At 35.1% G+C, this 22,735-nt stretch overlaps 5 protein-coding genes across 11 annotated transcripts; 2 read left to right on the top strand and 3 right to left on the bottom strand.

The window, feature by feature from the left end:
- Window positions 1–560: 560 nt before the first annotated feature.
- LOC17880550 (transcription factor MYB32) lies at window positions 561–1,784 on the bottom strand. The gene is made up of 2 exons (XM_006284212.2): window positions 1,349–1,784; window positions 561–1,231 (listed from the first exon to the last, which is right to left on the bottom strand). Exons 1-2 carry the CDS (start codon window positions 1,609–1,611, stop codon window positions 646–648), a joined length of 849 nt encoding a protein of 282 aa, XP_006284274.1. The 5' UTR covers window positions 1,612–1,784; the 3' UTR covers window positions 561–645.
- Window positions 1,785–4,677: 2,893 nt separating this feature from the next.
- On the bottom strand, window positions 4,678–7,556 carry LOC17880619 (L-ascorbate peroxidase 3). The gene is made up of 9 exons (XM_006284189.2): window positions 7,325–7,556; window positions 7,032–7,156; window positions 6,781–6,830; window positions 5,880–5,945; window positions 5,738–5,786; window positions 5,544–5,626; window positions 5,370–5,449; window positions 5,134–5,236; window positions 4,678–5,032 (listed from the first exon to the last, which is right to left on the bottom strand). Exons 1-9 carry the CDS (start codon window positions 7,435–7,437, stop codon window positions 4,838–4,840), a joined length of 864 nt encoding a protein of 287 aa, XP_006284251.1. The 5' UTR covers window positions 7,438–7,556; the 3' UTR covers window positions 4,678–4,837.
- Window positions 7,557–7,838: 282 nt separating this feature from the next.
- LOC17879066 (beta-galactosidase 11) lies at window positions 7,839–12,285 on the bottom strand. Its single transcript, XM_006285152.2, has 17 exons — window positions 11,819–12,285; window positions 11,623–11,718; window positions 11,423–11,535; window positions 11,232–11,298; window positions 11,035–11,127; window positions 10,796–10,939; window positions 10,621–10,715; window positions 10,425–10,530; window positions 10,128–10,331; window positions 9,850–10,017; window positions 9,583–9,758; window positions 9,394–9,500; window positions 9,210–9,322; window positions 8,989–9,099; window positions 8,793–8,897; window positions 8,215–8,709; window positions 7,839–8,123 (listed from the first exon to the last, which is right to left on the bottom strand). The coding sequence occupies exons 1-17, from the start codon at window positions 12,026–12,028 to the stop codon at window positions 7,986–7,988; spliced, it is 2,541 nt and encodes an 846-aa protein (XP_006285214.1). The 5' UTR covers window positions 12,029–12,285; the 3' UTR covers window positions 7,839–7,985.
- Window positions 12,286–12,969: 684 nt separating this feature from the next.
- LOC17880477 (rac-like GTP-binding protein ARAC3) lies at window positions 12,970–14,788 on the top strand. The gene is made up of 7 exons (XM_006282664.2): window positions 12,970–13,295; window positions 13,608–13,695; window positions 13,796–13,905; window positions 14,019–14,082; window positions 14,167–14,231; window positions 14,323–14,388; window positions 14,476–14,788. Exons 1-7 carry the CDS (start codon window positions 13,197–13,199, stop codon window positions 14,578–14,580), a joined length of 597 nt encoding a protein of 198 aa, XP_006282726.1. The 5' UTR covers window positions 12,970–13,196; the 3' UTR covers window positions 14,581–14,788.
- A 2,404-nt stretch (window positions 14,789–17,192) lies between these two features.
- LOC17879044 (pto-interacting protein 1) lies at window positions 17,193–20,057 on the top strand. Of its 7 annotated transcripts, XM_023778892.1 has the most exons (9): window positions 17,203–17,311; window positions 17,668–17,793; window positions 17,879–18,414; window positions 18,489–18,551; window positions 18,657–18,743; window positions 18,830–18,993; window positions 19,071–19,301; window positions 19,386–19,535; window positions 19,606–20,057. In XM_023778892.1, exons 3-9 carry the CDS (start codon window positions 17,976–17,978, stop codon window positions 19,834–19,836), a joined length of 1,365 nt encoding a protein of 454 aa, XP_023634660.1. In that variant the 5' UTR covers window positions 17,203–17,311; window positions 17,668–17,793; window positions 17,879–17,975; the 3' UTR covers window positions 19,837–20,057. The 7 variants fall into 7 exon arrangements, with proteins under 7 accessions (XP_023634663.1, XP_023634662.1, XP_023634661.1 ...); XM_023778891.1 differs by having other exon boundaries at window positions 17,202–17,311; window positions 17,886–18,414; window positions 18,489–18,743; XM_006283559.2 differs by having other exon boundaries at window positions 17,202–17,311; window positions 18,489–18,743.
- Window positions 20,058–22,735: the final 2,678 nt, after the last annotated feature.

Here is a 22,735-nt window from a genome sequence, read left to right as displayed (position 1 = left end):
TAACACTATATAGCTTGAATACTTGTAAAACCCACTGTACCCACTAGGATGATACAAAAACTAAACCACAAAAGTTTTAGGTTGATGTCCCTTTTTTCTTCTACAATGAACATATTTTTGGAAACCACACTAGTTAATTTCTAATCCTACATTCTTGTTTAGTTTTGGAAATAAAGTTAGTGACTGTTGTTTAAATCTAGCGAACAAAAACATTCATTCGATTAAGACATTTTACCAACACAGTGTAATGCTTTGAATTAGTACTCAAAATTATTACAACGGAATATGCCAAAAGGTATGCAAATGAATAGAAAACATTTCAATCGTTCTCACGCTTCTCATCCTTACACAGCTTATCCACTTCATCGATATGTCAAATCTCTTTGGGGATAACCATCGACATTTGTCAAACTTCTGTTGGGATATCGACTAAAAATTACTGCTACTACACAAAGTATTAGTATATGTCTTTTCACGTAACCATTACACACCCTTAACATTCGAAAATTTTCAAATCTTTTTAGTAGATTATCAAATATGATGACAGATCCTGACAAGAATGAATTGTAAGCAGTAAGCACCATGAACGAGTCTGTTAAATTTTAATATCACAATTCAGAGCTATTAAACTTTTCTTTATATATTTCATTTCATTTCCAAAGAGCTAAAATCCAAAACCCTGGTGTTTAGACCCAAGAAGTCATAGGCAATGCTACTACTAATGTCGCTTGAAGAATAACTGCTGCTACTACTGTCCTCTGTTTGACATTTCGCACTATTACAGCTACACTCCTTGTCGTTCCCAAATCCAAAACGGCACGATGTGCACATATGCTTCTCTCTCCGGAACCGCATGCTCGTCTCATCATGGAGCTTGTCTTGCCATGGCGGGCTGATCTTTAGCTCAAGATTCAAATCTAGACATCTTCCTTCGAAAGCTGAGTACGAGTACTCAACTCTATCCTTTTTGCAAATCACTCCCTTATGAGCTCTCTCATCCTCAAAACTTTCCTTCTTCTCCAACTGAGGACCAAAAGAGAGAATCTTGACAAGAGGGTCCTCTGTTTTACTAGATTCAGAGGAATCTTGAGGAGCTTTAGTCTCGTTGATCGGCCGATGAGTCGCAGGATCAATCCCTTTTCTTAATAGCTTCCTCTTAACATGTGTATTCCAGTAATTCTTAATCTCGTTATCTGTTCTTCCCGGTAACCTCGTCGCAATCAGAGACCACCTTTATAAAAAAGGAAAGAAAAAAACAGAGTGTAAAAAACAAACCTTTCTTAAATAAAACAAAACAGAGGATGGTAAAACAAAAAAAAAACAGAGGATATGATGATGTGTGACTCACTTGTTGCCGAGAAGGCTATGGAGTTTGATGATGAGATCATCTTCATCGAGGGTGAAATTACCCCTCTTGAGATCAGGGCGGAGATAGTTAATCCACCGGAGACGACAGCTTTTGCCACACCGTTGAAGACCGGCGGATCTAGGAAGAGAACGCCAACAACCTTCACCATGAGCTTTGATGTAAGAGATGAGCTTGTCATCTTCTTCCTTCGTCCAAGCTCCTTTGTTCGTGTGGTCCTTCTCGCAGCAAGGAGACCTCCCCATCTTCCTCTTCTTCTGATCCTTGTGATGATATGAAATATAATTAGGGTTTTATGGAGAGATGGTTTGAGAAAGAGAGAGAGAGAGAGAGGGAGAGGTTGGAGGAGGAAGGTGAAGCCTAAATTTGTTTCTAGAAGAGAGTTGGTAAGACACGTTTGAAGGAGTGGCTAGTGGGCTCCGTCTCTCTGCTTTCTTTATAAAATTGTGTATTTGTTTTTTGTGTTTTGGATCAAAACTATAAACTGCAACTTTCACACGATCTCTTCTTCTTCACTATCTCAATGAGAAAACGCTCTATGGCTTTTACGGGTTTTTTTTCAAACTTGTTGTACTTTATTAAAACCTAGTAGTTGGTGTGAAACCATCATTATGATATAACGTACATATTTATTTATGTATACACGTTCGAGTTTTTTTTGAATGGCGACATATGCGTTTTGTTTTGTTGTAATCTGTGTGATCAATATATATATTGCACTTCACATTTTTCTATAGTTATTTGCATATTCTCTAAATTTAATCATAGTTTTATTTACGTAATTGGATAGTGAGAATTTGGTTCATGTCGTTTTCTTACGTGATAATTCCACAAATACGATTTGGTTCGAGATACTTGGTCGTCAAATTTTTAAAAGAGTTAGATGGTTTTGAGTCTGTGAGATTAGAGAACATAATTAAAAAGATACTTTCTTGAGCGAAGTAGGATAGTTTTCGTACTGCTTCGAATTTATTTCAAAAATTATGGACATTTATGTTACATAATGAGAAAATAGCATTTGTTGTAGTGAGTTTGGTAAGGAGGTTGTAAAGAGCATCCAAAGTGTTATACTATTGAAATCAGTAGTTTAAAAACCAATGTTAGTTACGTATTACTATTTGTTTAGTTAACCAAGAAGTTATGGTTCTAGCGTATTACTATTTGTTTAGTTAACCAAGAAGTTATGGTTCTAGCTAGCTAGGTTTATAAATATGTACGTTATATCATAATTATGCGTCATTGGTGCTCAAATTCAAGATCGTATCGACTCTCTTCATTCTTCATGTAGACAACAAACATGTTTCATATCTTTACACTCAATGTTGATACTCTTTTGATCGGCAAAAAGATGACAGCCACAAAACATAAGAATAAGGTAGATGTTATCTCTCGTTGCATAATATAAATTCAAGACAACCACCAATTAGACTTTGAACTATTTTAACGGTATTCATAAAACACATAGGAGTAGATGTAACTTCATATCTAGAAGGCACAAACAAGGTTGGTTTGAGGGAAAGTGACATTAAATTAAGGTTTGGTATAAGATTTGGCTGCAACAATATGACCTCTTCCTCACATGGAGTTTGAAATTAGTAAATGGAGGAAAATAGAGAAGAGAGTGGAGTTGTACCTGCTTTCTCCTTCTCCTTTAAATGATTTCCCCAAACATGTGACCTTTTTACTTCTCCTCAACTACCATTTTACCAATCCTTTACTATTTATCGTAACGTCCAACTAATTTCTAATAATAATAATAATGGTTTTGGATAGGAAACCATTTGGGGAAATTGATAGAGTGTTGCATTATTTCTCTCAACACTAGAGTTGAATTAGCTAAATAGCATCAATAGAGTGTAGCAATATGTAAAAAAGTATTTACAGTAAGTTACAATCATATATATAAAAAACAGACATAAATGAAATGCTTTGTATTTGTAAATAGCAAAACGGTGGGGGATATTTATTGAAAATAAGTAACGAAGAAAACATATGGAATAAATGATTGTGGGTTTTATATTCTTGTTTGGACTTCTTTATTTGGAAAAAGGAAAGAAGCTTTATTGGTGAAAGTTTGTTTGATACCTGAAAGACAATCTTATTACAAACGAGTTTGGTAGATTTCATGGTGCACATTTACTTTTCCAACTCCTACCGACATAATTAATACTATTTTTTTTCGTTATGAAAAAAAAAAAAATTATTATTGGATAGACTAGAGTATACATACATACACATGTGATTTGTTGTCCACAACCACACACCAAACTAATTTATTTTAAACTTTTGATACACTATACGACTTTTACTATGTATCATACCCTCAATGAGTACCGATACCATCTCAGTTCCAACGGATATTTCCTAATTTAGTAGTTATCCTCAGTGATGAAAAATACGAAACAAATAAGAAATAATAAAAGGTTATTAATTTCAAAGAAGGTTCCTACCTAACTAAACCTACCAAAAGGTTAGGTCCAGTTTCAGGTTATGATGTCCCACTTTGGTAGATATCTACTACTACCCCATCTTTTTGTAAGAGCATCATTAAGAGGATAAGTGAGAAGATGTATCTTAGAGGTTTTTAATTATATTAATAATATAATAGGTTGAGTTAAGAACCAAAAATTTAGAATTGATTATTGGTTGAATTTTTAGAATCCTAAAAATTTAATAATATAATATAAAATATATTTTCAAATTTTCAAATTAAATAAATAACTTTTAAATTGAAAACTTTTAAAAATAAACATACAATTGATTTGAAAATAAAAAGAAACAAAAAATACCGTTCAAAATTATTAGTAACAAAAAAAAACAATGAACATAAAAATGAGAAACATAAAAAGATACAAATAGTGTTAAAAAAAAAAAAAAGATACAAATATATTAATTAAAATGAGAAACATAAAAAGATAAAAACATATTAATTAAAGCACACAAACATTTTATTAAATTAATACAAAGTTTATAAACCTTGTTAATCATTTGAAATATGTTTAAATAGAATAATGAAATATGAAATATGAAAAATGTTTTGGGATAGAATAATAAAAAATGAAAAATGTTTTTTTTTAATAATTATTTCTAACCACTCAGCACTTTACACATGGCACAAGAACCTCCTTCCAAAAACCTCTTCACATCGAACCGAATACTTCTTCCAATAGAACTGTTTTATTATTTTGGCTTTTATTTAATAGCCTAACATCCGTTAGTATGTCTTGATAATGATGGCCTTAGATATCCACAAATCTTGTAAGCAATACTCAATCATTTAATGGTAGTAACCAATCCTTGTTATGAACGGTTACGCAACCAACCAACCATGAAATTTACCCCAAAATATTATTTTTTTGACTTTTTGACTTTTTACTAACAAAACAGTATGATCGTGGTGGATTAAAAGAGTTTAGCATATTGTGGCAGTAAAATAGGGTTTTATCTGAATAGTTTTCCTTGTACTCCCATTTATTTCATCCTCTTCCTAATCTCGTAAAAGTAACTAAACGCCACAACCGCAGCAGCAACCGCAACCCCGAACGCGCTCTGTGCGAGAACTGTGCTGTCTGCAACCGCCTTCCCTGCTGAGGAGCTCGGGCTGAAACCAAGCTCAGAGAGTTTCTTGTGAGATTCAGCGTAGTCTCTGAAGAACGCATCTTCATCCTGTTAACACCGGTACAACTTGTCAAAATAACATCTAACAGCACAAAAACAGGGCAAATGAGATATATACATGCAAGCAGCTGCTCAATACTCGAATTTACCTTTGCATAGAGCTCAACATAACGACGGAATTCCGGGTCTTCCAATAAAGTCTTGTCAGTTGGGAGTTTCAACAAGCCCTCTGATTCTCCTTTCAGCAGTTCCCTGGTACCAACACAGTAATTAGTTCGTGGATTAAACAGATCCTGTAGTAAAGTAGCTGTTTGCTGCTTGTTCTTCTTGGAAGAAAAATTTCAAAAAGACAAAGAATCTATGAGGATAAGGAAATAAAAATTACACGAAGTAGGAGTTATCAAACTTCAGAGGCTCTTCAGTCCATGGCCCATCGAAGCCTGACCTCTCTGGATGAGCCCTTCCCTAAACACCAAAAAGTGATCATCAGCACAAATACCTTTTATTTGTCCCAAAAGAAAAAAACAGCGGGAATTAAGTAAGTGGCCAATGAATTTACCAGAGTATGAGCACCTGAGAGTGCCACAATATCCTTATCAGATAGTCCCATGCGGTAGAATACATCTCTTAGATGTTGAAAACCTACAATCAAATAAACAAGGTAAATTCATAGAAAAGATCTTCCAGTTCCATGAAAAGAATTTCAATAGAGAAAAGCAAAGTATACTATAAACGATAGAAGTATTATTGTACCTTGTTTGGCATCAGGAAGTCTTCCTTCCCTGGTGGAGACCTTTGAATCCTATCAAAAAGAAACATACAGTATTTATGGTTATTTTCTTCAGCGCTAAAACCGGCCAACTGTTGTAATGTCTAGAAGAATGAGAAACTATACTTTTCTCCCAGGAACGAAGCTGATGTCAGGTCCACCAGTAACCTCCACTGCTACCACACCAGCAAGCTGAAACACGAGAATGAGATAAATTATTCAGATTCAAATTTTTGATTGCTATTAAACTATTGCTCCAATTGGAAACTTCTGCTGGGCATTCATATATAAAGCCTCCACATTATTGACCAACAAAGCTGGACAAACAACAATACAAACAGTAATGCACAATGTAAAATAGGTGCAAGCGATGGACTTTTGAATACTACTCAGTCCAAGTCCTTAAGTCAATAACACAGAATCACAGATGGGTGAACAGTATGTCAATATAACAAAACTATTAAATGAGTTTAACAAACCTTCCTGGTCATGACTAATTCAGGAATTAAATGACAAGATTTACCGGAAGGACAACATAGGCAGATTTATTCTGGTCAATTATGAAACAAATCCTCTAGCGTGGAAATAGCTTGAGGTTTTGTGACAATCTCCTTGAGAGTAGAGTACATTTTACTAGAATCTAGTTTCTACTTGAATAACATAGTCAATCTGTCTTTCTTGGAACGAATTGATATAGTCAACATATCAAAACATAATCTGCAACAGTTCGTAGAAAAAGAAAATTCTTATTTCATTGTTGCACACTTTCACTATCCTGCGACAATAATTACACAACTCATCTAAGTCTACCAAACATGGGATGGGTCTATGAGACACGTGGGGTACTAGTTTCTATAGACTGTTGACAAAGGAGCACAGAAAACAACAAGGCTCAAATCTGATGCGCTATACTAACTCTATGGTAGCAAAACTAATAAAATTGCATCAGTTATGGATATATATCAGTCATCAAATTGTTAGAACTTCACTGTAATCATAATACTTCTAAGAAAAATCTCATAATCACCTGAAATAGGTCTGCATATGTGATTTTGGGATGCTTAGCTTTCACGCCCTCTGAAACATAAAAGATAGGATTTCAAAACTAAACAATTCAAAGTCCATTCCAAAAAAAACAGAATGGAATCATTTCGAACAGTATTGGCTATCCAAATTTCAAGAATAACCCACGGATTATGCGCAAATAGTAATCTCGTCACCAACAAAAAGAGAAACTATCCAGCAAACGAATCTACAATAACTAAATGAAAATCCTACCACAGAGATCGAGAGCGATCTTCAAACCACTGTTGGCACCATGAGTGTACTCCTCTTCGTTCCTGATAGAACCATTAGGTCCACCGGTCTTCGATTGAGCATCATAGGTTCCAGCATCGTGCCATCTTCACAAAAACCATATGAGACAACATTTCACAAATTAAAAACTGAACAATATCGAGCGATTTCTACACCCAAACTATCAATCCAACGATTTTCACAGGAGCAGAAAACGAAATATGGAGCAGTCAACATAACCGAATCGAAGAAAAACCAAAGAAATCGAAACTTACGCCAATCGGAGCATGATCGGAGCGCAGTTCTTGTTCGAGATGAGAGAGCGGAGGTCACGGCGAGCCTTGGTGATCTCTTTCAAGTACTCCGCGTCAACAATCGGCGTCGCCATAGCTCCTACTCGTCTGGGATTGGTGAGAGAGCGATGAAGAAGAATATGGTCAAGGTGTGTGATGTGAAGATTTTTTTCTTTCTTTTTTGGTTACACTGAAGTTTGGGCCGAAGAGATAAACCACCCAATGAGAAACGGGATTTGAATGGGCGGTGTCAGTTATCTGCTGTTTCCCTCAGCCACATCTTTCGGTGGACCTCATTGGCTTATAAGATACGCTTTTGTTCGCATGCGACTTGCATGTCACTTTCGTTCCAAATAAACGGCACGCGAGGTGTTTAGGTATTTGTGAAACGGCGTGCATGTTAATCTTAAAATCAGAAAAATGGATATATTTGATAAAACTATAATCCAATTTCCTTTTCTCTTTTTGGTTATGTAGCTGTCTCTTGATTGGATCATATTCGAATACCTTACTCGTGTATTAGTGATAAATTTAAGAAATCAAATACAAATAGAACGACAAAAATCGATGTCACAACACTTTGAAATTGGTCTACTAAACACGGAACGTTGAACCATATAATAGTGTGTTGATATATGTACCCTCAGTTCTTCTTCTTGCCACGACCACACTTCACTTGTACGGCAAGCATCTTCACAACGTCCTTACATGAATCCTTCTTGTCTTGTTCGAACGTGCTCTTGTTCACCGGAATCGCACATTGTGCTTTCCCCAAACAATGCTGCAACAATGTGTTTTGGTTGGTTAGTTCTACCAAAAGAAGCTGTACATTTTACATCAAGAAGAGAAAAAATATAGATGACTTTTTTTACCTTCTCAACAACTTGCTTAGAAATAGGAGCATTGCAAGTACCAAGAGTGAAGTTTCCACAAACACCAATAGGGTTTCCGAAGCTAGCGAACTCAACAGCTGCGATCTTTCTAGTGCCTGAGCATTTGAGAGTAGCTGTGAGAGTCACGTTATCGGTGATGGCTTGGACCTGATCTTGCTTCCTAGTCCAATGTCTAACACTTGGGATGTAGTTTTCTCCGACGTAAGAACAAACAGTGTCTCTGTTGACGATGACAAAGTCCATAAGCTCAGGCTTCACATTTGGCTCTTCCTCGAATATAACAAGAAGGTTTTTCTTTGGCTTCAAGAAAGATCTGGGGATGTGATACTCTATTTGAGTAGGTTGACCTAATGGAGACAAGAACGATTGCCAATATCTTCCAACACCTTCTCCGTTCACCCAAATCAACCCTTTTCCCATGCCGTGCATGCGGATAGCCGCAGCGTTTAGGCTCTCTGGTGCATCGAAGTATGTCTGCAATATATTTGGATATGATTAGAAAACATTTTTACCAGTCATACTCTATATGTAGTTTCTATTTCTTTTTCTTCTGTTACCTGGTACCATGTAAGTCCCTGTGCTTTTCCGGTGAATTTTTGCCATTTGACCTTCTTTAAACCTTCCTCGGTGTGAATTCCGAGTTTTTCACCTTCCATACCGACCTATAGATTATAAAAAACCGGATAAAATCAAGGAATATATACTCAATGTTGTGAACAAATAACAGAGTAATTAAGAGAATGATTTTCAAACCTTATTTCCCCATTTGCTGGTTTCAGTGAGATCAAGTGTTCCAGAAGTCAATCCTAAGATGGATACACTACGAGGACCTGTGTATCTATGCTCCATGTAAGATCCACTGTCCTGTAAAAACACAAAAGAAAAAAAAAAAAAGCAATCATTAAGCAAACATGTCTTCATCTATATGTTGGTCCTAAAACTCATATTCTGAAGTACATTTGTTGATTACTTACTGGGAATCCTGTGAGAACACCAAGCATAACAAGATGATTCTCTGATCCTGCTTTGAGTGTAACCTGTTTCTGGAAAACAAAACTCTTCTCTTCATGGCTTCCATGTCCACTTCCTGGTAAGAATAATATCATTATTATAGCTCATTTTTTTATACTTTGTAGATCATTTTAACACAATTCTTACCAAGGTATTCTCCGTTAAGCCAAACATGCAACGCGTGACCAAGACTAGCAATCCTCACAAAAGTCTTGACTTCTTTCTTAGGTAAGTGATTCTTATGAACCTTGAAACTGCAAAACAAACTTACATTTCAAGATTCTCTTCTTTTCTATTTGATATACAATGACATGAATATATAGAGTCTTTAGTTACCTTGTTGTGTACCATCCATAGTCTGACCTATCCTTAGTCAATCCGTAAAGCTCAACGGGTATGTAAGAGTCACCTTCGAGTTTGCTAGGCAATGTTTCACTGAACACTTTGAAAGCGAACTTCTTGTTCGCCTTTTTAGACTTCATGAAGTTCCTTGAAGTGTGTTGCGAAACAATCTGCTCCAACCAAACAAACAAGAAACGTCTTAAAAACTATGTTCTGTTTCTTTTTCCTCGAAATGAACTAGAATTTAATGTTTTTTTTCACCTGTGCAGTGTTGTAAAGAACAGTTTTGCAATCTGGAAGAATACTAATGGAACGAGGCGCTATCACGTATTCTCTCCCCTTGAATTTGATGGTTTCTGCAGCTTCAGTGTTATTGTTAGCCAAGAAAGCTGCGCAAGTTTTCGTTCCAGGTTGTTCGTAGTATCTAATCTGTGATTACATAGCAAAAGAAAGTTAAATCCTCTTGATTATTTTGGAAAGAATCAGAGTCTTTATTTTATTACATTTTATGTGTAGATATTTATATATGATGTTAGTACCTCTGTATCTTTTCCAGGTTTTTCTGTTTTAGGCTGACCCCAAAGAAGTGGCTTCTTGCAGAGGTTAAGAGCGTTGTGAAGTTGCTTAAGATGACCATACTTAGGCTCTTTCTCTAAACCATATTCATCAAGAGGTGCATCATCATAGTATCGAGTGGTTACATAATGTGCAGAGGTTCTTCCAAAGTTAGTCCCTCCATGGTACTACAAGATTACAACATAACAAAGCCCCATTTTAAGAATTTGGGTGACAATCACTTTTGCAATATTTCCAAAGCTAGAATTGAGCCACTATACCATGTAGTAGTTCACATGGCTTCCGTTCTTGGAGAAGAACCGAGCAACAGAGAATGCTATATCTTCTACTGATCTTTGAGTTGGCGGATCACCAAACACACGGAACCTATTAAAGTAATTTGCAAGATTTTAACACTTGTATGAATGAATATTAAGTTTCTATAATTCTTATTTAAATTTAGCCATAAACACTCACTGAGTAGTCCAATTCTCAGTCCATAAAGATGGCTTGTTTTCTTTGTTAGGACCGGGGAAAGTATCACCACAGTGTCTTCCATTGCAAGCATTGATCTGTATTCATCATAAAACTCTCAATACTTTTCTTCCGGTAACAAAACACAGGCTTAAAAACAAAACAAAAACTAGGTTACCATAGGATCAGGAGCATCGTTCTGCTTGCACATAACCCATGGGATCCCAAGATTCATTGAGTCCACCAATTTAGATGCCCACTTAATGTAGTTCAATCCGTCTTGTTTATATGCCCGTTGAACAGCGCTATACTCGTTCTCTATCTGCGAAATTTACATTTCTCATTTGTTACAAAAAAAAGAAACATCATTTTCTATAACATTACTCAAAATCAATATATATGTTTCTTTCTTGTCACCTGTCCTAATATAATGGGGCCTCCTTGTGCAGCAAACAATTTTTCCTCCTTCATTTTGTCGAGTACCATCCGCACGTACCTTTCTGTATGTTCCTGCAATATATATAGTTTTGTTTGTCACGTATGTTATTAAGACATTTGATTGTAAATCAAACACACATAGATACAATTCAACATTTATTTATATGTATATCTACCTTGAATGGTTTGTTGTCCGTGCGGAAGAAAATTCCAGGAACTTCTCTAAGCCAATAAGGAAGTCCTCTGATATATATTGAAAACAAAAACAAAAAAATCACGTAAAACATGCATTAGTAGAAGAATCTATGAAAGGAGAAACAAAATAAAATAAAATAAAAGTATAAGAAGTGGTTGATGAATTATTTACCCATGAGTCCATTCAGCTTGGATAAATGGTCCAAGCCTCAAGGTCACATACATGCCATTCTTCTCGATCAACTTTATGAACTTCACCAAATCAGCTCGTCCCGAAAAGTTGAACTAATGGAAACAAACACAATAACATATGTTTAAGAATCGTATAAGATGCATGCATGTTTTATATTAATGGATTTGTGTTTTAACTACCTTTCCTTGTTCAGGCTCATGTACATTCCAGAACACGTATGTCTGAATCGTGTTCAAACCGCCTTGTTTCGCTCTCTTGATGATACTTGGCCACATCTAAACGTACCAAACCCAAATCATGTTACAATCTCAATATATATGAATTCTGGAAAGAAGCTGTTAATTAGAAAAACAAAGATATAATTGTGACATATACCTCAGGAGTGCTTCGAGGGTAATGAATAGAGCCGGAGTAAAGAAGCTCTCTTTTGCCATCGATGATCAGAGATGTCCCATCGTAAGTCACATCCTTATTACTCTTCTTCTTCTTCTTGGCGTCCTTTTTGGCAGCGAAAGAGGATGAAGACGAGAGGAGAACCACAAGAACGGCTGTTAAAAGCCATCGATCAAGAGAATGCTTTCTCATTGAACTCTCTTCTTTTTCTTTTTGGATTAATTTTTATTTTTATTTTGTTGATGTGGAAGAACAAGAAGCTAAGTTCTCTTGGAACCTCGTCCTTGTCGGAGGAATAAAAAACAAGGAGAGCTCAAATAACAAGCTTTGAAAAAAGACAATGATATAAGAGAATGTTTCGCACTCTCAGCCTTTCAGGTCTCCAGAGAAATTTACGCGTCTGAAATAGAAACTACCGTTGTAACTTTGAAACTCTCTCTGTTTTTTCCACAATTTTGTTTTTGTTTTTTTTTTTAATATTTTATATTTTATTTGTTTTGCTATTTTTACATGTTAGTTTTACCCTATTCTTCGCCTATTATGCTGGACTAAATTACACAGCAACAACAAAGAAAAAAAAAACAGATCTAACTAGAAATGTTTCTTACCGTGATCGGTTTTAAAAATATTGACTTTTTAAAAGAGTAATTAACGTTTATTTTTTTAAAATTTGAAATACACATAATTAGATATACCGTAACAAAATTTTGACCATCAACATTTAATCAAAATAAAATGTATGGAAATGTGGCTGGAAAGTAACTATTTTTGTTTTTTGAAAAGTATAGTTTTCAACTACTCATATAAGCTTTATTTTTACTCGTAAAAGACCAACATTAAAAATATTTCCTTTGCAAAAACTGGGTATTTTAACCCTCTAAAAAATTCCCAATAATATTGCTCTAAGTTTTAGTATATTATTAGATTGACAATGTAATAAATTTACTAATTTAGTATGTAGGCTGCATGAGTATAAAGATCGGAAAAGAAGTAAAGAAGAAAAAAAAAAGTACATACAAAATTAGTATTATTATATTATCAACCCATAAATGTTGGTAGGGACTTGTTTTGGGTAACGCACCAGCTAACCAAAAAAAGGTTATTAAATTTTATTTTCGTAAGAAAGAAGAAGAAGAAGAAAAGGGTAGAAGAAGAAGAAGAAGAGACCAAGAAAATGAAGTGCATGTGAGGCCGACTCTAGTCTGGGAGAGACTTTCAGCAGCTATTTCTTTGTCTTCTTCCTCTTTAAAGAAGAACCCTTTCTCACTCTCTCTCTCTTTCTAAAATCCCCAATTCCGTGATAAAATTTAGGGTTTTTAACTTTGAAGAAGGAGAAAAACAGAGAGAGAGAGAGAGGAAGATGAGTGCTTCGAGGTTTATCAAGTGTGTTACCGTCGGTGATGGCGCTGTTGGAAAGACTTGTCTTCTCATCTCTTACACTAGCAACACTTTCCCCACGGTCAGCTTCAAGTTCTCTTCTTCTTTCACTTTGATTTGATGAATTTTAGCTTAGGGGTTTGTTGGATTTGTTGTTTGTGCGATCCTTCTGAGTTGGATTTAGTCATAAGTATTTGTTGGGTTTTGTTAAAGTCTTGTTCTTTCTGATTGTACTGTAGTGATCTTTTAGGATTTGAAAGAATCTCAGCTTCATATACCATAGCAAATTAGCTGTGTTTCTCTGGGATGTGTGATCTGTTTTATGATCTAATTAAGTGTGTCTTCTTAGATCATTTTGTGGCTAATGTTAGAGTGGAATTTTTCGATGTGACAGGATTATGTGCCAACTGTGTTCGATAATTTCAGTGCCAATGTGATTGTGGATGGGAACACTATCAACTTGGGATTGTGGGATACTGCAGGCAAGTTGTTACCCTTAGATTTGTGGTGTTCTTTCTTTGTCTTTTCAGTTTCTTCCCCTTTCAGAGAGTCATTTTTGTTTTCTTTTACTCGGTGAAACAGGGCAAGAGGACTACAATAGACTAAGACCTTTGAGCTATCGCGGGGCTGATGTCTTCTTACTTGCGTTCTCACTTGTCAGCAAAGCTAGCTATGAAAATGTTTCTAAAAAGGTTTGATCTTTGGTCGTCCCCTCAGACTTCTTTCCTTTTTTTTTTTTTTTTAATGTAATTCTCATTCAGTGATTCTGATAGAATCCATTTGGTTTCTTGCTTTTGATTCTTAGTGGGTTCCTGAACTGAGACATTATGCTCCTGGTGTTCCCATCATCCTCGTTGGAACAAAGCTTGGTTGGTTTCTTTTTAGCTCAACTCTTAATCAACCATTTTTTCTGTTCTGGGAAATCTTCTGATATTTTTATGACTCTCATTCAGATCTTCGTGATGATAAGCAATTCTTTGCCGAGCACCCTGGAGCTGTGCCTATCTCTACTGCTCAGGTATCTTTCTCACACTCTTCTCATTTGATTCTAAGGGCAATCCTCCGTGTTAAACCCCCACATTTTTCTTCTTTGGATCTTATGAAAATAGGGTGAAGAACTAAAGAAGCTGATTGGTGCACCTGCTTATATCGAATGCAGTGCAAAAACTCAACAGGTAAACGACCTGAGAGTCCAAACCTTTATCTCATCTTTACACGTCCAAACCTGAATCCGTTGATGATTTCGATTATCTGTTCAACAGAATGTAAAAGCGGTGTTTGATGCGGCTATCAAGGTCGTTCTCCAGCCACCAAAAAACAAGAAGAAGAAGAAGAGAAAATCTCAGAAAGGTTGTTCAATACTGTGATTCAATAAAAAGAAAGGAATCAACAAGAGGAATAGAGCTACTAGTATTTGTTTTTCTCCTTTTTTTTTCTTTTCATAACTTGTTTACCCAAGGAATCAGTAATCTGTTGTTTGTAGTCTGAAATTGACAAAGTTGAACAACCTAGTAACAAGTATTTGTATTCTTGTTTGCATTTTGATCTGTAAATATAGCACGAATGCTTGATTTATTTGTTTCCTAGCTCCACACACAAATCGTTGAAGGATTGTATTCCAGTTACGTTGTTACACATAGTTTCAGCCAGAGGTAACCTTTATTGGTATTGTTGCAGCATTAATGTAGGCAACATGAGTTATTGTTCAAAACTCGGTATTTTCCAAATAGAGCAAGTAGGAGTTGTTCGATTTCATTGAATTACATAACATTTGCTGGTTTAGTGAAACCAACCAAAAGTAAGACAAGAATGTTCCAACGGTTCTTTGACAATACCAACTTGCAAGACTCCTCCTTTACATTAACTAAAGTTTTGATTTCAGAACCAATGTGTTACTCTCAAACATTAACACTTAACAGCCTTGGAAACGCCTTTCTCTTTCAAGATTTTTAAAGAAACTCTGTTGAAAGCATTAGCTTTTGAATTTTCATCAAATGTTTGATATTCTTTTCTTCTTATTATTTGGCTAAGACGTTTTCCCCGTTGGAGATAGAATTATTGAGTAAACGTTTTTCTATCATAGTCATAAGCTTGGCTTGTCTTTTACCAAACGAATCTGTTGTTTGTTAATCAATCTCTTTCTTTGCTTTAACTGCCCCTCGACTTGTATTTATTCGATTCCTACAAAGCTACAACAATCAGTTAGACCATTCTCAATGGAACATCTTAGAAAGTCGATGCTCCCATTGAAAATGCCCTTACCAAATCTAATTGAAATAATTAGATGTGTCAGGACGTTTAGTGAACTAATATTCACCTAATTATAAGCCTTTCAATTACAATAGAGAGACTATAATATGTTTCCGTATGTACCAACTAAAGTTGAGTTTCCTTTTATTTTTGTAATATAAAACGTAATACTGATATTAATAAGACTTTTATTTAGTATTCTTATTGTGAAAAGCATATATTTTGAAATGCTAGTCGATATTTAAACATATCAAAGATATATATGGTTAATTGCTTGCTGATAAATAAAAGTTTTGTTAGAAAATATAGAATCTTAGATCATATATATCTAGGCGGTAACCCCCATTTAAGTTTTAATGAAAACAAATGTTTGATAGAAAAAAAGATCATATCTACGCGACCGTATAGATCGATTTTAAGAACAGTATTGTATTCTGATTACTACTATATGTTTTTGGAATGATACAAAATATCAAATCTAGGAAATTAAACTATGTATCCATATCTAGGCGTCGGTAGCTTGATTTGTGATAAAATGTGACTGATATCAATATATCATATGAATCATATGTCAACTCTTTTTTTTATAGATCATATTTTAGTATATGACTTTCTTTTTAATCTCATATAGACAGACTGGCACAATCAAACTCCTTTTACAATTTTTATTTTATTTTTTTGGGGCAAAGACACATGAAATTAAAACCAGTATCATTATTCTGAATAACTTGATAGCATAGGATTCATATTTCATTAGTCTATAGGCACTACTAGTACGAAACATTTGGTTATCCAATAATTGGACACATGCACACTCCATTAACTTGGTTTTTGGTTTTATGATGTCATATTTCACAAAAATACATATATAGTGTGATAAGATCATGATCATCTACCTAAAGATAATGGAATAATCACTCAAGTCGAGCCAAAATCTTTGTAACACTGTTTTTCAAAATTCGACTATTTTTCATTTGTTTAAATAGTATTTTGCTTTAAAATACTATTAGGCTAATAGTTGATGATTTGTCCTCTAATGTGTTCAAAATATCAGTATAGCTAAGAAAACTTTCGAGGACGAGTTGTTCAAAATCTCACCATCAGAAAATATCAATAGATTAAGTTTTTTTTTTCGTTAATTAAGGATTAAATAATCCAAACAGATTACCAGTAATACTTAACATTTGTCGTCAGCTCTTCCACATATCATCATCTCATAGACTCATACATTACATTACATTATCCTACAAAAACATATCAATTACTTTTCTTACGGTGCCTACTTAATGAAACACTTAAAATATATACGTATGTGACATTTTTCTTATACATACATATATATATTATATGCATGCTTCAATTAAAAAAGAAGAAGAAAAGGTGCGTAGAGTGCACGGACTATTGTGTTCATTTAATTCTAAAGAGCCATTGCCGTACGTAGGAGGCAGCCTTGTTGAGTGTCGAGGCGTGTTCGTTACGTATGACCCGCAGTAGCCGGTGGTCACACATCCACTAGTCCCCTTTCACTCACCGCTTATCATGGGTTTCCCGCTAATATTTCCCGGTTTTCCCCCTAACTTACTAACCTAAAAATTATTAAATTCTGGAAAGGCAAAAAACAAAACAAAACTGGTCAATGTATCAATGTATTGTATTGTATCTCTCTGAGTCTGTCGTTAACTCTCACTCTCTTCTCTTCCCTGAAAACACACACACTCTCTCTCTCTCTTTCTCTCGCCGACACTTTCTTGATCCGATCGGTTTATATTTTAAGATAAACTCATTGATTCAATCATCCTTTCTATGATTTCCACATTTGCGTCTGAGAATAATCAACTTCTTGAATGTGTAAGATTTTATATATATATAAAGTTTGTATTATTGTCGAGTCAATCAATCTTGTTTTTAGTCGTAGCAGGTACAAAATGCTGATGGTGTGTTACATGGCGGCAGATTTCGATTCTTATGTGTCGATTATCTAACTAACAAATTTAATAATAGATACGTACAACGAGTTTTTGTAACACTTATCTTTGTCTGTTAATGCTCATACTAATATAGTTTATCTATTTTATAACCACATTTTTTCTCCATAATTGACATAGGTGCCTTAAATAACTAATAAGATTCATACTGATATCAACCACAAATTACTTGTTTCTGATGGAGTTTTTTGTTTGTTTGATTCCTCTGTTTTTATGCAGAATAAAAGAGCATTTAGCTCCCACATATTGAGCTTATAGGAGAGAGAGAGAGAAGTTTACAAGAAAGTTCGGTTCACAAGGTTTTTTGTAGTACTTGGAATCAAAATTCCAAGAAAACGTTCTAAGGTGAGAAAAAAAAAATCTTACAACAAGTCTTTGAGAAAAAAGCTGTTCTGTTTCTTTTTTTGATGTAACCTAACCACAGTTTCAGGTTTCAGGATTTGTTGCACATCTTACTGCCAAATTCTGTGCGAAACAGTTGTTTCAAAGGCTGAAGTCTTGGTCATCACTAGTTAATTCTAAGAGCAATGGCTATGGTTAAAACGTCAGCTTATAATCTAGATTTGAGGCCAAGTTCTCAACTTTTGAATAGTGAATGCAAGTATGATGAATCAAGTGTAAAAAAAAGCAAAGAACTCTTGAAGATGACGGGTGAAGAAAAGAGGAAGATTTCAGGAAGATCTATTTCACTTCCGTCCATAGATATATTTTTAGATGAGAAACCAGGTTGGCCTTTCCTTAAAACTGCAACTTTAGAGACACCAAAAGTTCACCGACGGCACACGAGAAAAATCTCAGTGGTCAACTGGGTCATGAGCTTACCTGAACGGTTTCCAAATCATCATCAGCAGAATCTTAACTACGAGACAAGCTTTGTTAAGAAGCAACTTAAGGAAATATTAAGAGACAGCAAGAAATGGTTCAACTACAACGTTCTTAAGAAAGCAACATCAAATTTCTCTCAAGGTACTCTGTTTTTTCAACCTCTCTGCCTCTCTTGATGAGAGTTTGTATTGATTCTTTGATTTTCTACATGACAGAGAATTTGATTGGGAAAGGAGGATGCAGCAAAGTGTACAGAGGGATTCTTGAAGATGGAAAAGGTATTGCTGTGAAAATCTTGAAATCATCATCTAATAAAGACGCTACGACAGATTTTGTTCATGAAATCAACATCATCTCTTCTTTGAGTCACCAAAACATCTCAGGCTTACTTGGTGTTTGTGTCCAAAACAATGATCTAATCTCCGTTTACAGTCTTTCATCCGTAGGAAGTTTAGAGGAAACCCTTCACGGTATACCACAACACTCTCAACTTCACACATACATTAAAGTTTTTGATGGATTTGGTATAAAGTGTGATGACGCTTGATTTCTGCAGGTAAGCAAAAGGGAAAGCATGTATTATCATGGAAACATAGATTCAAGATAGCTATCGGGTTGGCAGAAGCGCTAGATTATCTTCATAATCAGTGTTCTAAGCCAGTGATTCACAGAGATGTCAAAACTTCTAACGTTCTTCTCTCAGATGAGCTCCAACCTCAGGTAATAAAACTGCTTCTGACTATGTTTGCTAGTCGTCGTTGTGAACTCATAACTGATAGCTATGAATTTTACGATAGCTTTCAGATTTTGGATTGTCGATGTGGGGACCTACGACATCTTCTCGATATTCGATACAAGCTGATGTGGTGGGCACTTTTGGATACCTTGCACCAGAGTATTTCATGTACGGAAAAGTCAGTGATAAAGTCGATGTTTACGCCTTTGGAGTGGTTCTGCTTGAACTCATATCAGGAAGAAATCCTATTTCGCCTCAGAATCCTAGAGGACAAGAGAGTTTGGTCATGTGGGTAGGTTTTTCTTTTTGCAGTTGGTTACTTGTAGCGTAAGAAACACTTAATAAAACCTTAAAGAGACACTCCCTTGGAATGCAGGCAAAACCGTTGATTGAGAATGGAAATTTAAAACGGCTGTTGGATCCAGAAGTTACAAATACATACGAAGAGTCTCAGTTTCAAAGAATGGTACTTGCTGCTTCACATTGCCTCACAAGATCCGCCACACATCGTCCCAATATAAGACAAGTAAGACTGTGTTTCCTTGTCCAAGAAAACTAAGTCCCTCGTCAAGAACTAATCTTTATAGCTTCTTCAGATACTGAGGCTACTAAGAGATGAAAACGAAGTGGGGAAATGGATTATGGAAGAAGAAGAAAAGGAAGATTGCTTCGATGACGAGGTTTACCCAAATTCCAGCGCGGAATTACACTTGAGCGTTGCGATGCTTGAGGTGGAAGACGATGAATCTGCATCAGTCAGCAGCATGGAGAGAAGTTACAACAGCCTTTTCTCTTCTTCGTGTTCATCTAGGGAGCTTCAAACTTAAGGCACTCTGCTTTTACTTAGGGTTTGTTTATTAGTGTCTAAAGTTTACACTTGATAACATTTTGTTATCTGAAAAATAGCAGTCATCTGATAACTGCGATGATAGTAATAGGTAGCGAAAAAATCACTCCCAAGACGAATTATTCTGTATGCACCAATTCAAATTTAACCCTATAGGCGAAAAGTTAACTTTGACAGTTTTATATTATAATTGTTGGAATATTGAGAGAAGAAGAAAAACAGAGTAAGAGACTTTTGTCTCTTCTCTTGTAAAAGACAAGAACTAAACTGAAACTTTATTATTTTGAAATTTGTTATTTTACATGACGTTACAATGGGTTTAAATAGAAAACTAATGGACACAACATCACAAAGAGTTGTGTCTCTTCATACTTGTGTCTCTTGGATCAAGTAACTAACTTATGTAAATGTGACAACCACGAGATATGATTATACTTCAACAGTCCCCCTTAATCATATCTCGGCTTTACTCTAAGCTTCCTTCTAAGCTCTTCAAACTTTGACGTTGGTTGACAGTTTCTTCATAGGCAAGAAATGCATTTGCCTCTGGTTAATTCCATCTAAGTGACAACTTCTTGTGCTTCATCTTATATTCGATATCCTTCTTTCTTGAGGATCATATATGAAACAGTTATTGTCTTTAAACAAAACTCCATATCCAATTTGTGAAACCCTTGCTACGTCCGGCACTAGAAACACCTCTTTGATGATCTTCTCTCCTTGACTTGTCATCACTTGGATATTCCCTTTTCCTTCCCGTGATTACCCATTGACAATTCCCACTTTGATTGGTATGTTGATACTCTTATCAAGAGTGATGAAGTATGAAACCTCCTTGGTCATGTGGTTAATACATCTGTGTCAACTAACCATTTTCCATCATCTACTCTTGATGATGTGAAGGAGATTCACGCGTTAGATGTCAGTGAGACGTTATGGTGATCAGAGGGAGACACCAAACACAAAAATGGAGGATGCTAACCTCAGAGAAAAATGAAGCAAAAGACGGTTACAAAGATAACCGAAGAAGATGTGAAAGAGTTCGCAACCTTTTTTCATTCACTTTGTTTTAAGTGAGCTTTCTTCTTATTTCTTCTTGGTGTCCTTTTGATCACCAAATCGGTTTGTGAACTCTTTCACATCTTCTTCGGTTATCTTTGTAACCGTCTTTTGCTTCATTTTTCTCTGAGGTTAGCATCCTCCATTTTTGTGTTTGGTGTCTCCCTCTGATCACCATAACGTCTCCCTGACGTCTAACGCGTGAATCTCCTTCACATCGTCTTCGGTTTACTCTTCAACCGATTTATGCTCCCTTTATCTCCGAGGTAAGCATCTTCCTTTATTGTTTGGTGTCTCCTTTTGATCACCATCACGTCTTTTTGACGTCTCTTTTTCGGTTATCTCTTATAACCTTCTATGCGTGAACTTCACGTCTTGTTGAACAAGTTTCAGAACCTCCTTCCACAACTCTAACTTCACATCTGTTTTCTCCATTTTCTTTTGAGAAGATTTCCTATCTTCATCATCCCTTTGGAGCCTTTTTCTTGATGATTATGTTTGTGAAGGTTGATGATGCTATCTCTTGTCATCACCTCCTTTCTTTCTTCTTCTTCTTCCACTCCTTCTTCTTCCTCTTCTTCTCACCATAAATTTGTTGACTCCATCTCTCTTTTACTTGCAGCGTATTTCTTCTTATTTTTGTTTTGCTTGTACAGGCTATAAGACCAATAAAGCTTTGATACCATGTTGGAATATTGAGAGAAGAAGAAAAACAGAGTAAGAGACTTTTGTCTCTTCTCTTGTAGAAGACAAGAACTAAACTGAAACTTTATTATTCTGAAACTTGTTATTTTACATGACGTTACAATGAGTTTAAATAGAAAACTAATGGACACAACATCACAAAGAGTTGTGTCTCTTCATACTTATGTCTCTTGGATCAAGTAACTAACTTATGTAAATGTGACAACCACGAGATATGATTATACTTCAACAATAATGACATGTTGCTTGGGGGTGAGCTCAAAGCTAACCGAAGACAGTCGACGTTGGAGCCGTGAACATGTAACGTTTTTGGTCTGTATGCGACGCCTTTTAAAAGTTTTAATCTGTCACAAAGAGAAGACGGAAGAGATGACAAAATAGATTTAAGTTTTTTTAATCTTTGTTAATTTACAGTCTTCTTTTCACAACTTTTTTCTGGAAAGGTGAGAGCACTATTATCATATTTAACACATTAAATTTCTCGTTTTATTATTTTTAGCAAATAGCATTATGTGTTCTGCTACTACTGTTCAGGGCCTAACATTACAAAACTGTGTCAAATCCGAAATTGTGTCTTCTTCCTTTTCGTTTGGAACCAAATTGTTAGTATTATAATTTATTTATTTGACATCACCATTAATTAGACTATTTAGAAATTGACATGTTTATTATTTATATGATTAACCACTTTAGCTCTTTGTCATTTGTTTTAATAATTATTATTATTATATTGAAAATCAATTATCAATTACTCCCACATTATAGTTATTCGATAATAAGACAAGGACATGTATGAAAAAGTATTTTATCTAAAGAGATTAATTATGTAAGTCAAATTGATGATATATAGGGGAAGGAAATATTCAACTAATCATTATATCAACGACCAGCAGAATCTGTTGACGTGTCTATTTTATTAAAAAGGAAATTGTTAAAGGAACAGTAATTAAGAAAATATGAAAAAATATAAAACTTTGGCCAAATTGTTGTTGTGAGTTGTGACAATGATTTTTACGGATTATTTGGTTATTTTAATTAGCACTTATACATCTAACATTTACTAGTAAAATATGCTAAATTTTTGACATTTTTCATAATCAGTTATGCCAGTATTA

Source organism: Capsella rubella, unplaced genomic scaffold (assembly GCF_000375325.1).
Source record: "Capsella rubella cultivar Monte Gargano unplaced genomic scaffold, Caprub1_0 scaffold_7, whole genome shotgun sequence".
Taxonomy (NCBI): domain Eukaryota; kingdom Viridiplantae; phylum Streptophyta; class Magnoliopsida; order Brassicales; family Brassicaceae; genus Capsella; species Capsella rubella.
The sequence above is the reverse complement of the archived record's forward strand: the minus strand, read 5'-3'. Positions and strand labels throughout refer to the sequence as shown.

Coding starts and splice junctions, on each gene's coding strand:
- LOC17880550 (XM_006284212.2), bottom strand. CDS start 1,611: ATGGGGAGGTCTCCTTGCTGCGAGAAGGACCACACGAACAAAGGAGCT. Junction 1,232..1,348: donor CATAGCCTTCTCGGCAACAA/GTGAGTCACACA, acceptor TTTTTTATAAAG/GTGGTCTCTGATTGCGACGA.
- LOC17880619 (XM_006284189.2), bottom strand. CDS start 7,437: ATGGCGACGCCGATTGTTGACGCGGAGTACTTGAAAGAGATCACCAAG. Junction 6,831..7,031: donor GATCGCTCTCGATCTCTGTG/GTAGGATTTTCA, acceptor TTTATGTTTCAG/AGGGCGTGAAAGCTAAGCAT. Junction 5,946..6,780: donor CATATGCAGACCTATTTCAG/GTGATTATGAGA, acceptor CTCGTGTTTCAG/CTTGCTGGTGTGGTAGCAGT.
- LOC17879044 (XM_023778891.1), top strand. CDS start 17,976: ATGGCTATGGTTAAAACGTCAGCTTATAATCTAGATTTGAGGCCAAGT. Junction 18,415..18,488: donor AACATCAAATTTCTCTCAAG/GTACTCTGTTTT, acceptor TCTACATGACAG/AGAATTTGATTGGGAAAGGA. Junction 18,994..19,070: donor CAGATGAGCTCCAACCTCAG/GTAATAAAACTG, acceptor ATTTTACGATAG/CTTTCAGATTTTGGATTGTC.
- LOC17880477 (XM_006282664.2), top strand. CDS start 13,197: ATGAGTGCTTCGAGGTTTATCAAGTGTGTTACCGTCGGTGATGGCGCT. Junction 13,906..14,018: donor ATGAAAATGTTTCTAAAAAG/GTTTGATCTTTG, acceptor TTTGATTCTTAG/TGGGTTCCTGAACTGAGACA. Junction 14,232..14,322: donor TGCCTATCTCTACTGCTCAG/GTATCTTTCTCA, acceptor TTATGAAAATAG/GGTGAAGAACTAAAGAAGCT.
- LOC17879066 (XM_006285152.2), bottom strand. CDS start 12,028: ATGAGAAAGCATTCTCTTGATCGATGGCTTTTAACAGCCGTTCTTGTG. Junction 10,018..10,127: donor AACCTGGAAAAGATACAGAG/GTACTAACATCA, acceptor ATGTAATCACAG/ATTAGATACTACGAACAACC. Junction 8,898..8,988: donor CCAGCAAATGGGGAAATAAG/GTTTGAAAATCA, acceptor TATAATCTATAG/GTCGGTATGGAAGGTGAAAA.